General features: G+C 41.3%; 1 protein-coding gene across 9 annotated transcripts in view; it reads left to right on the top strand.

Annotated features, from left to right (window-relative positions):
• LOC109888339 (core-binding factor subunit beta) overlaps positions 1 to 13,447 on the top strand; it is a 35,532-nt gene extending 22,085 nt beyond the window's left edge. For 2 of the 9 annotated variants that reach the window (XM_031822727.1, XM_031822725.1), the window contains exons 5-8: positions 6,716 to 6,832; positions 7,083 to 7,178; positions 7,630 to 7,677; positions 10,286 to 13,447. In XM_031822727.1, coding sequence (XP_031678587.1) covers positions 6,716 to 6,832; positions 7,083 to 7,178; positions 7,630 to 7,659 — 243 coding nt within the window. In that variant the 3' untranslated portion in view covers positions 7,660 to 7,677; positions 10,286 to 13,447. Of the gene's footprint in view, positions 1 to 6,715; positions 6,833 to 7,082; positions 7,179 to 7,629; positions 9,074 to 10,285 lie in introns of those variants that run through there. The other 7 variants (XM_031822731.1, XM_031822730.1, XM_031822724.1 and 4 more) reach the window with 5 other exon arrangements.
• Positions 13,448 to 13,559: the final 112 nt, after the last annotated feature.

The raw sequence follows: 13,559 nt of genomic DNA, 5'->3' as shown, positions 1-13,559 counted from the left end.
TCGGAAAGTGCTCAGACCCCTTGACATTTTTCACATTTTGTTACGTTAAATTCTAAAATGGATAAAGTTATTTCCCCCCCTCATCAATCTACACACAATACCCCGTAATGACAAAGCAAAAACTGTTTTTTTAGAAATGTTAGCAAATTTATGTGAAATATCACATTTACATAACTATTCAGACACTTCACTGAGTGCTTTGTTGAAGCACCGATTACAGCCTTCAGTCTTCTTGGGTATGATGCTACAAGTTTGGCACACCTGTATTTGGGGAGTTTCTCACATTCGTCTCTGCAGATCCTCTCAAGCTCTGTCAGGTTGGATGGGGAGTGTCGCTGCACAGCTATTTTCAGGTCTCTCCAGAGATGTTCGACCAGGTTCAAGTCCGGGCTCTGGCTGAGCCACTCAAGGCCATTCAGAGACTTGTCCCAAAGCCAGTCCTGCGTTGTCTTGGCTGTGTGCTTCAAATCAAATCAAATGAATTAAAATGTTATTGGTCACATACAGATATTTAGCAGATGTTATTGCGGGTGTAGTGAAATGCTTGTGGTCCTAGCTCAGACAGTGACTGTGTGCTTAGGGTCGTTCTCCAGTTGGAAGGTGAACCTTCGCCCCAGTCTGAGGTCCTGAGCGCTCTGGAGCAGGTTTTCATCAAGGATCTCTCTGTACTTTGCTCCATTCATCTTTCCCTCGATCCTGAATAGTCTCCCAGGCCCTGCCACTGAAAAACATCCCCAAAGAATGATGCTGCCACCAACATGCTTCACTGTAGGGATGGTGCCAGGTTTCTTCCACATGTGACGCTTGGCATTCAGGCCAAAGAGTTCAATCTTGGTTTCATCAGACCAGAAAATGTTTTTTCTCAGGGTCTAAGAGTCTTTAGGTGCATTTTGGCCAACTACAAGCAGGCTGTCATGCGCCTTTTACTGAAGAGTGGCTTCCGTCTGGCCACTCTACCATAAAGGCCTGATTGGTGGAGTGCTGCAGAGATGGTTGTCCTTCTGGAAGTTTCTCCCATCTCCACAGAGGAACCCTGGAGCTCTGTCAGAGTGACCATCGAGTTCTTGGTCACCTCCCTGTCCAAAGCCCTTCTCCCCCGATTGCTTATGAAACATGATGCCTCTGAGCGCAATTTCGAGTCTCATAGCAAATGGTCTAAATACTTATGTATTAAGGTAATAATAAGGTATTTCTGTTAGTTTTTTTAAATGTCTGAAAGTCTGTTTTCACTTTGTCATTATGGGGTATTTTATGTAGATTGATGAGGAAAAAAAATATTTAATCCATTTTAGAATAAGGCTGTAACGTAACAAAATGTGTAAAAAGTCAAGGGGTCTGAATACTTTCTGAATGCACTGTACATACACACACACACAGTCTTGTACAACCATAAACCTATCCCTAACCTGTACCCTAACCTTAACCTTAAAACTAACCCTAGCTCCTAAACCTAATTCTAACCCTAACGCTAATTCTGACCTTAACCCTAAACCCCCTATAAATAGAATTTGACCTTGTGGGGACTAACAAAATGTCCCCAGGACTTCTGGTCCCCACAAGTGTAGTTAAACATGTCCACACACGCACACACACCTCCTTAATGTCTCTGAGATAAATACTGCAGATGAGCGTAACTCCCCACTCTCCAGGGTGAGTGTAATAGGATGAATTGATAATTGATCACTTCCACATTGCCTGAGGATATGACATCTGCCTCGAGTCTGTCTCCTGTGCTCTGCTCTGTAGGGAACTGCCTCGTGGGAAACAGGATGTCACACTGGGTGGCACATGTCTGTCTTCTACTTCCTGCTCTTTATACTGTGGGTGTGGTTGATTGGCGGAGGACATATAGGCCTATACAGTATCTAGCCTTAACAGAGTCATGGCGTCTTAAGTGTAAAAGTGCATTGTTACATTCTCTAGTATGAAGGCCCCGTTATGACTACTCTGGTATGCTTTGGTTAGTCAGCCCCACTACTCTCTCTCATCTCAGACATACTGCCTTGAGTATGACATAATGTATCTCATTAAGTCTGCATATCTACCATGCCTCTCACTACTCCTCTGTGTATACGTATAAGGACCCAAGGGACCAACATGTTCAGACCTCTCTGCCTCAGCTTTGTCTTATTCTCTGTGTGTCTCAGCTTGTTAGTCATATATGCCTTTGTGTCGAAAATCCACCCATGTTATTTGTTCATGAGCACATTCATTTGTGCTTCTTGTTTGTAGTGGTCTTGTGTAACTATATCATTACAGAGTCTGGGTCGTCTTGACTATAAACACATATAGTACATAACGTCCTGACTATAAACACATACTGTACATAACGTCCTCACTATAAACACATACTGTACATAACGTCCTCACTATAAACACATACTGTACATAACGTCCTCACTATAAACACATACTGTACAAAACGTCCTCACTATAAACACATACTGTACATAACGTCCTCACTATAAACACATACTGTACATAACGTCCTCACTATAAACACATACTGTACATAACGTCCTCACTATAAACACATACTGTACATAACGTCCTCACTATAAACACATACTGTACATAACGTCCTCACTATAAACACATACTGTACATAACGTCCTCACTATAAACACATACTGTACAAAACGTCCTCACTATAAACACATACTGTACATAACGTCCTCACTATAAACACATACTGTACATAACGTCCTCACTATAAACACATACTGTACATAACGTCCTCACTATAAACACATACTGTACATAACGTCCTCACTATAAACACATACTGTACATAACGTCCTCACTATAAACACATACTGTACATAACGTCCTCACTATAAACACATACTGTACATAACGTCCTCACTATAAACACATACTGTACATAACGTCCTCACTATAAACACATACTGTACATAACGTCCTCACTATAAACACATACTGTACAAAACGTCCTCACTATAAACACATACTGTACATAACGTCCTCACTATAAACACATATAGTACATAACGTCCTGACTATAAACACATACTGTACATAACGTCCTCACTATAAACACATACTGTACATAACGTCCTCACTATAAACACATACTGTACATAACGTCCTCACTATAAACACATACTGTACAAAACGTCCTCACTATAAACACATACTGTATATAACGTCCTCACTATAAACACATACTGTACATAACGTCCTCACTATAAACACATACTGTACATAACGTCCTCACTATAAACACATACTGTACATAACGTCCTCACTATAAACACATACTGTACATAACGTCCTGAGCCAAAGGAAAATACACCTGTGAGCTGCACTGGACGGGAATACATAGAACACTTATTCAAAGCATTTTTCAAAGACAGAGACTGAGAGGAGCAGATGCATCTAAATGAGCTCCTGGTCCCTGAGGGCATTTATGAGCAAATAGTGTCTCAAAGAGAAGATCAGGATTGTTTTGGCTGTATGAATCAAAAGCTTCCCATGAATTGAATCCCAGTATTAACCCCCACCCTCTCTCTCTCGCCCTCTTTCTTTCAGGAACTCAAACACACACACCCACACATACACACACACACTCACACAAACATACACACACTCCCCCACCCACACTCCCCCACCCATCTTCACAAACACACTGATTCTCTGTGTGTTATCCCTTAAAGCAGTCCCACCCTCTCTCTGAGCAGGCAGCAGGCAGCAAGCAGCCTTCCACCAAACTTGTTGCGCCACACTGCCTGTGTCTATCTTACTCTGTATTGTAACTATTGTTATTTATCTTCCCTGTGTCTCCATCCTTCCCCTTTAAGTCTATGGGCATTATGTCTGTGATAAGAAGGTACTGTAGATTAACTATAACATTACCCAACCAATAAACCCCTGTGTACCTCTGGACCCCCCCCCCCCCCCCCCCTGTGTTTCACTCCCTGCAGTCAAACTCAATTATTTCTCCAGGACACCAGTGACCACTCAACAGGCCATAAACCACTGCAACACCACCTCCCCTCAACCAGACTCAATCTGTCCCACTCCTCACTTTCCTTTCTCTAAGTTGCATGGTCTGGCTCCACATAAAACCCAATAGGGTCAGTGTGAGACAGTAGGTCAGGGTTAGAGAGTTCCGTTCATACACATCAAATTACAAATCATATTTGTATACATATAGCTATAACAGTGCCCTGTTAGTTGTGAGGGGGGATGGGTTGAGCTTCTCTGGTGTATAGAGAATATATGTCTGTATGTCTACAGTATATATATCACCTCAAATTAACCTGGGGGAAAGAGGGGTAGGATTTGAGTATAGCTGCTTTTCTCATGTCTGCATTGTTGGGATCCCCCCAATAAAAACTGTGTGTTTAGCCTGATGGAGTTCTGAATGTTCCTTCTGGAAGGACCAGAGAAAGACTGTTTAAATGTGTTATTGATGGCTAAAAGGCCTGTATTGGTTGGGGGGAAGCTCTGTTTAAGTTGGCCGGTGGGGGACAAAAAGGTGGAGAGTCCAAAATGATAAACATATATGTAACCAGACATTCATCTGTTTATTTTAGACTCACTGCCCCATGGTATATGGATTCTCAGAACCACTTATGGTGCACATTTAAGTCCTTGCGTTTCATCTCATGTGCCTGTGCTGTGGTGCAGATTTCACATTAGTTCACATTAATGCATGTAGCCTATATGCCTTTGTCAAACACTGTGTTATAGTGTGGTGAAGTTTAGTGTAGTGTAGTTCAGTGTAGTTAGTATAGTGTAGTTTAGTGTAGTGCGTATTAGGTGCAGCTTGTGTACTAGATCTATTCAGTTGATAGTGAAAAGATGGAATATTTGCTTTGATTCATTTAAACCTGTGTAAATTGATTGATTCAGTGCTTTCAGAGGCAGTTGGAATGGGCTTAGTTTTCTCTTTATCCCTGGTGTAAAGTGGAAATGTGAATACTTCTTGCAATGGAACCCTAGTAAAGACCTGAGAGAGAGATGAGGGAGGAGAGTTAGTTACCAGGGAGGAAGAAGTATTGTTTGGTTGGAGAGTCGGGATAGATGTCAGTGGTGTGACGACAGAGAGTCGGGATAGATGTCAGAGTGGTGTGACGACAGAGAGTCGGGATAGGTGTCAGAGTGGTGTGATGACAGAGAGTCGGGATAGATGTCAGAGTGGTGTTCAGAGAGTTGACAGAGAGTTGGAAGAATGAAAGGGGAGAGAGGATATGGTTCTAGGTGCTGACTCACCTTACAACTGGGAACTGGGCTGTTCTGTGAAATCAATAAGTGCAGACAGTATTTGGCCTCTCAGACAGTATGTTTGTAAGTGTGTGTGTTTATGGCTAGGATTGGTGTTTGGGTTTCAGAGTGATTAGGTTTACGTGTGTATGTGTCTGAAAGAGGGTATGCGTGTTTATAGCCAAAGCCCCGTCCCCTGTCTCTTCCTCCTTCCCTATACTCCCAGCTACAGAAATAAACATCACCCACAGACTGACAGACTGCACGCTTTTGTCTGGAACTGAATTCCAAAGCCTCAGGGATGTGCTCACACTGCGATGGAGTCCTGTACATGCTCTCTCCCCTCTCTCCCTCTCTGTCCCTCTCTCTCTCTGTCTCTCTGTCTCTCTCTCTTTCTCTCTCTCTCTCTCTCTACCCTCTCTCTCTCTCTCTCTCTCTCTCTCTCACTCACTCACTCTCTCTCTCTCTCTCTCTCTCTCTCTCTCTCTCTCTGTCTCTCTCTCCCCTCTCTCTCTGTCTCTGTCTCTCTCGGTCTCTGTCTCTGTCTCTCTCTCTCTCTCTCTCTCCCTCTCTCTCTATCTCTGTCTGTCTCTCTGTCTCTGTCTCTGTCTCTGTCTCTGTCTCTGTCTCTGTCTCTCTCTCTCTCTCTCTCACTCTCTCTCTCTCTCTCTCTCTCTCTCTCTCTCTCTCTCTCTCTGTCTCTCTCTCTCACACAGCCATGGAGTCCTGTACATGCTCTCTCCCCCTCTCTCTTGCTGTCTCTCTCTCTCTTTCTCTCTCTCTTTCTCTCATGTCTCATATGGATATAAACATACTTAGCGATAGGGCATTAATGTATATACACACACTAATTTGTATAAATAAAGTCAGGATTTACTGATCTCTCATAGGAGAGCCTTGGTTTGCTGTCTCTCTGTCTCTCTCCATCCTACAGCAGCCTTGGTAAATAAACAGCAACATGGCAGGAAGAAAACATCTCAGTGAGCTAGCCTGGGCCTTGGCTGGGCCCGAGGTGAGACAGGAAGAGAGAAAAAGTGGAATGTTAGTGTATGTATGCCTGTACGTGGGACTAGAGAACCATTTCCTTGTTTAGATTCGAGAGGATCTTCAATAGGCCTTTCTTTCTGTTTGCTCAGAATGGGTTGCATGTGTTTTACAATTCAAACCCCCTATTGTACGAGCTCCACTCTGACGCAAGTGAGGTTTTCTCTTTCATTCCAATCAGCACCCCTCCCATCCCTCTTACCCCTCCCCTAAGTCTTAGACGGAATGGGAGAAGACAGAGACAGAAGTGTCTCTAGTGAACTGAGTGACCCCTTCCTCTATTTGGTCTATTTTGTTATGAAAAAACCTTTCTTCTTTTATCTGAGTGGTTAAAAGTGAGCCACAACGACTGTGTTGAATAATGTACCCAGATCTGTGCATTCATTTGGTAGTATATGTTTTCTTAGATGAGCGTTGTTGTGTCTGTGTGGTCTGTCTGCAGGTGTACCTGAAGGCCCCTATGATCCTGAATGGAGTGTGTGTGATCTGGAAGGGCTGGATAGACATGCTGCGCCTGGATGGGATGGGATGTCTGGAGTTCGATGAGGAGAGAGCACAGGTACTGTAGCACATCATTTATCACACCCCTGGTCCCCAAGCACCACCAACACAATACACACAATTATATATAACAATTATCTACTATATATACACACATTTACATACAGTACACCTCTAGACAGACTACTTTTAAATTGCTTAACTAGAACTAAACTTAACATGTTGTGCCCCTGCCCCTACATATACAACCAAAACAACCATTCACTGGTCCAAACTAACTGTGTCTCTCCCCCTCTGTGTGTGTTCAGCATGAGGATGCCCTGGCGCAGGCAGCCTTTGAGGATGCACGTAGGAGGACCCGGGACTTTGAGGACAGGGACCGCTCTCACAGAGAGGACCTGGAGGTGAGAGAGATTGGACAGACTGGGGATGGGATGGGCTGGTGGTTTGACAGATTCTGAATGTCCCCGTGGTCACATGATTAGTGCTAATGAAAAATTGTGATGTTGGAAGGTTGTGATTGTTTGTGTCCCCTGTTTGCTGAGAAATTGTTACCATGAGAACCCTTGTAAGTTTCCCCTAAGGTAACTGTAAATGACCATGACAGTTGTGTGAACAACCCGGTTTGTTTTAGATATTTAACTCTCGAACACAAATCTTGAACTTATTGTGTATTTGTCTGAGTTATCGGGTGTGTGTGTATTTTATTCAAAATGATTTGTTATGGTATCTACAGTAGGTTTAGTGCATGAAGAGTCTATTCATAATAAGAACACAAAGAAACGTATTCATTTATTCTCAGATTGATCCTAAATGCATCCTCCCTAAGATGAAAACCAAATTGTGTTTTTTTAGGACCCTGTGGCATCAAAAATCTGGGACTGATGGCATTCAAGGACTAGGGTCTGTCTTCTTTGCTTTTCAATATCACTCTGTCATGCACTAAACCCTGTGTGTGGTATGTGTGTGTTGGATGCGTGAGTGTGTTTGTGTGCGTAGTGAGGTGTCTGTGTGTTTGTGAATCAACACGAGAGCATGTGCATGTATTTGAACAATTTAAAGTATCTGAGTCTGCCTGTTTTAGTGCCTGCATGTGAATGAGTGAAGAGAGAGAGAAAGAAAGTTACATGTCAACAGTATTTGTTGAGTTAACACACTGTGTAATGAATGCTTAGTGATAATGTGGGTTCCTTCTCTCTCATTCCCCAAAATCTCATGGTCAGTCATGTGAATATGGTTTCTGGATTTTTTTAAATGCATTTTCTGATTTTCTGATAGTATGATGTGTGCAGGCCAGGAAATCCTACCAGAGTATAAGCTGGAAGACAGACCCCCCACACACACTCTCCCCCCAGTGCCTAATGGAGAACAGACCTCCTCACACACACACCACCCACCCTCACCCTGCTGCCGGAGGAGTCCGCTGCAAGGCCTGCTGGGACATATCTGCCACAGCTTGGCAGCACATGATTCTGAAGAGAGGGAGAGAGAGGGAGGGAGGGGGAGAGCATCTGAAGGAGTGCTTTCATGTTCACGTCTAGTATTTCCTCCCTCAGTAACATACCCTCAAGCTCCCTCAGGAAGAATGGACTCCTTTCTTCTGAAAATCAATAAGCCATGGAGGTATTATTGGTCAAAGAAAAAGGAAAATGGACGTCTCTGACATGGAGCCTGGAGGAGATAGTCTCAAACAGGATTGTGTGGAAGGTGTGCATGTAGTCAATGTATGACACATCTTCCAACTAAACCCTTTCCATGCCTTTCATTCTCAAATACTGACTGTGGTGGAAAAATGAAACCCCATAATCATTTTCTTCACGTTTTTTTCCATCCAAGTTATGTTGAAATAGCAGAAAGTCGTCTCCTGAACTGCTCTGATTCAGAATTTTCTGATTGGACTGTAGCATTTAGCAAATTCTCTAATTGTTGAATCCCCCTGCTCTGGAGTCCTCTCAAGGAGGGAGGAAGCTGATATTGTTGTTTTTATTTTAGATAAAAGATAATATTTGCATTTGGACAGCACAGGACCCTGTTTTTATGTGATGTGGGCGCCTGGCTCTAGAGGACATTCAACCATTACATTTCTGTGGTCTGAACTTGTGATCCTGTACTCAGTCCACCATAACTCAATAAAGGCCAGCAGCACAATGACAGTATGCCATAAAGTGGGAGCTAGGAGGCCTCTAAAGGGTTTAGAAACCTGTCATTTAGTTCCAGAATCACAGCTCTTTTCTAGCAAGGTTGTCAGTGTCAGCTTTGGGTATGTGTGTCTAAGTAAAGCATATATGGGTAATTCCCATGTTGTGTGGCCTTTGCGTGTTTTGTTCATGTTCTTTGTTCAGGTTTTGTGTTTTTCTTGGTGTCTGTGGATGTGTGTAGGAGCGATACAGGACAGGACAGTGATGGCCATCTAGATGATTGAGGAAGATGAGATGGATGAAGAATAAATAGTAAATGTTTTATCAGCCTGGAGCCCCATTCTGCAGGTGGAATTAGAGGATTAATACTCTCCCTCCCCCTGTAATTACGGTAGCACTCCACTCAGGGTTGAGGCTTACTGTAATGTGTATCATCAAAATAATATTCCTTTGTCTGTAGTTACACTTTATACAGTATATTATTATGTATTGAGTCCATGTTTCAGATCATTGTAAAAAGAAGTGTGACCCTTCCTGATTGATTTATTTTTGGAGGTTGGTCCACTTCACGTTACATTGTGTGTGGTATGAGAAAGGCTTTTTTCATCGCCCAACTGTAACTGGTGTGTTTTGGCTGAAAGGGGGAACCTTTACATAGACGTTCTTTCCTCTGACTCAAGGACACTTCAAATATTTATTTTCCTTCATTTTTTTAACTAAGGGAGCAGCGCACATGTGTGTGCATGTGTGTGGTTGTTTTCAAAATCACTCTCCAACAACCTAGTAACACTGTGATCAGACAGTTCATAAAATGTCCTAAATGGACAATATTACAGTAATAAATAACTACGGTATAATATATATTGTTAATTGTTTTGAAGACACTATTTCCGTTAATGATTCTGAAGAGGAAGAATGGATGAGCGTTAGTGTCTCATTTAGGATTAGAGTAGTAGACTAAACCAGACCAGGTTTAAAAGAAGCTATTATGGTGAGTCATTTGGATGACGACTACATGCCATTTCAGCTCAGAGACCTTTACCAGCGTCTGCTTTCTCCCTCTGTCTGTCTGCCTGTCTGTCTGTCTTACATATATCTATGTTGGGAGAGATTTAGAAGTAGACGCATAAACATATGTATCTGTGACAGGCAGACAAGTCATTTTTTATTTTTAAAGCGTGTAATGTTGATGACTCCCCCCCTTAGCCTCAGCTGGAAACTCTCTGGTGCCCTCTGCTGAATGTACTGCACTCATTGATGCCCCATCTGAGGCCACTTTCAACACATTACACACACACACACACACACACTCATTATGGTATTTTTGGCTGTATTAAATATGTTCTCTCCCCCCCCCCCCCCCCCCGACACAGCCCAGGCGACAGCAGGACCCCAGCCCTGGCACCAACATGGGTAACAACGCTGATGATCACAAGATGCGCTAGAGGCCAGCGAGACACAGGGAGTGGGTCAGGGTGATCTGTCCATCATACTATGCCAGTCTCACACCCTGACATCAAGCTGTTAACTGGAGAGACCAAAGTCCACATTGCTGGGGATTTGGGGGTGGGGTGGGGTGGGATTCCTTTTAGTTTTAAAGTGTGGGTTAAGGGGATCGACCCAAACCTCGTTGTCTTCTGCGGGGTTTTGCACTATGTGATACCTTCAGTTTAGTCCCACTTCGCCTTCTGTATGCATGGAGCGCCTATCTATGTTTTCTTTTGTTCCCCTATGCAAAATATTTCGGAGGCACTTTCATTTACAATGCTTTATAAATAGGAAATTACTGGGTGATTATTAAATGGAACATTTTGTTCTTAAATAATAACTTATTTTCTAAATTGATATACTGTATTTCTAATGAATCCAAATGTCTGTTTCCATCTCCCTTATTATTTCCCAGAAATGTTGTTTTCAAGGAGCACCTGAGGAGCACTGAGCATACATTAGTTTTTGTTTTTCAAGTTTTGATGATTATTTATTATCAACTTCCATCAGGTAGTTTGGAAGTAGGCCTACCATTAAGTTCAAATAGTTACTATTCAATCACCTATTTATTTTGTATTAATAAAGGACTGTAAACGATTGCCTAAAAGCTATCTCTTATCCTATTATAGCACTATTTTAATGACATTTTATTTGTTATTATTTTATTCATGTTTCGTTTGAAAGTCATGATGTTTACTTTTTGTATTTCTTTTCTCTATATACATACTGTATTTGTCAGTCTTTCTGCTTTTGTATGGGATGTTAGTAGAATATAGAAAGTTGTGTTCTAGAAAAGTTACTTTTACAAAGAGGCACTTTCTGTCTTCCTGTCTCCTCTTTAATGTTATTGTAACAGTCTCTGAACATGAGACGAGCAGCACAGAGCACACAATGAGGTCAGTGCTGAGCTCGCTCTCTATAAATTGAGGCAAATAGACTTTCTCCTCTGCATTGTTTTTTTATTTTTATTATTCTCTTTATTTCACGTTTCATCCAGATCAGGGTTTATAACGTCTAAGCAGTACATTTCTCCCAGAAAATGATGCAAAGGCACAGCAACATTGTCTCACTAACATACCCAACAGTTTTGTTTTGTATGTTTCAGGTTATCTGAATATCCTTGAGTTTGATCAATTATTTAGCTGTTGTCAGTGTTTCCTTCTCTTCCCCTAGCGGAATAGTTGTAACGGTTTATTCAAATAAAGTTGTCGGTCACACTTTATTTGGATAGTCCCGTATAGATGATATACAGATGGTCATACGTTCAACAAGCTATCTGATGATAAGCAACTGCTTGCTAAAGTTATGGTTAAAGTTAGGTTTAGGTTTAAGTTTAGAATTTAAAATAAGGGTTAGCGTTAAGGTTAGGGTTAGGGTTGGGGTTAGTAGATAGTTAGTAGAAATGTTGTTGACAGTTATTGAACATCTACGGACCATCTACGAACCATCTACTTGGGACTACCCAAATAAAGTGTTACCAAGTTGTTTCTACTGGAGATAAGAGAGAGCAAAATCTTTATAAGAGATAGAAGGCTTGCAATCCAACTCTGTTTCAACCAGTCATGAAATATTGGGATGAAATATGTAAAGAGTCAGTGAGGAGATGAAATAAGTAAGATAAATCACAGGAATACAGGTGTGTATGTTATTCAGTTTGAACAGTGATGGATTGTACAGTCTGAGGCTCAATATTTTAAATGAAAGGAGAAAGTTAAGGTCTAGCAGCAGTAATGTACTGGTGGTTTTCCACCAGTCATTTGTAATGTATCAGCTCAGTATTTTATTCAAAGTTCATTTGCTTTAATTTGAATAAAGAGGAAAGGTGGAGGAAGTAGCCTATGTTTTGTAAAGGGATGAATGGTAGACATCAAGTTGTAAGATGTGGATGTGCAGGTCAGAAATAATGGGGTTTAGGTGGACAGTGGGAGAGGCAGGAGTTTGTCACACTTTGCTGGGGAATCAAGTTCTAATTTCATACTGCATGTGATTGTATTTCCTTGGATTATGTTCTTAGGTTTTTATCCTAAATACTTTCATATCACATACTTGCATAATGTTTTACATCCCACTAATGATGCAGTTCTTTCTTTTGCATTTCTGGCTCATTAAAACAATGTGTATGGTCTTAGCCTGTTGTTTTAGTAAATCAAATCAAATGTATTTATAAAGCCCTTCTTAGATCATCTGATATCTCAAAGTGCTGTACAGAAACCCAGCCTAAAACCCCAAACAGCAAGCAATGCAGGTGTAGAAGCACGGTGTGTCACCTCAAGTTAGCATACCAATGTAGGGAGCAGGAACGAACAGGTATATGCTACCTTCCACAGTGATGTTTATGCAATGTGTACAGTATTTCACCATTTTCTGAGCTCTATTTCAAATGGTTTGTTTGATATATACTCCAGTGTATAGGGTACCCGATTAAAGTATCAGTGCTCTTGAATAGAATTACAAAATGTATTGGACACTCAGAAACTAACTGGCCTACCTCCAGCTACAACCAAAAACAAAAATAAATATTGGGTATTTATTGCTTCTCGATTTTGTGAACCTTTATTTGATTGAAATGTTGGTTAGATAGTACAATATGTTTGCATGAGGTCAGGAATGTCCAAAAAACACTGCAGTTATGACAAATCCCAGCCTTGATTTCCAATATAATTCATCTTTCCCTTCATGTGTAGGCCTACTCCCCTGAGTCCCAGTTAGCTGTAGCCCTGTCTGAGCTTCACCCTTCACTTAATGCTGGCATTAAGGCAAGTTACACACCAGAGACTATTTCCTAGTTTGCTCACTTAAAAAAAAAGGTTTATTTTCTTATTTGTTTTAAGTTATTGATACAGGTTGACCTTTGTTGTGTTCAGGTTATGCTATGAAGAACTGTGTATTTCTGTGTTTAATGACCTACCTTTTAAGATTTTACTGAAGAATTTAGTTTTCTTTCTTTCTGTTTTATGGTTTAGCTTGTTTAGCTTGTTTTGTTAAGGGGCAATTTAAATCTGAAGTGTTGAATTTGATGTGTTTCATAATAAACTTGTAACAAACGATTTACTAGGTCTTGTGCATTTTTTAAGAATCACCATTGCCAGAAACACTAATTTATCACTGACTTTATGACTGTCTATAATTTAAAGGCTGTCTGCCTCTCTTTGAGGTTAT

Source organism: Oncorhynchus kisutch, linkage group LG4, assembly GCF_002021735.2.
Source record: "Oncorhynchus kisutch isolate 150728-3 linkage group LG4, Okis_V2, whole genome shotgun sequence".
NCBI lineage: Eukaryota > Metazoa > Chordata > Actinopteri > Salmoniformes > Salmonidae > Oncorhynchus > Oncorhynchus kisutch.
Note: the sequence above shows the minus strand (reverse complement) of the source record. Positions and strands in the feature narration are given on the sequence as shown.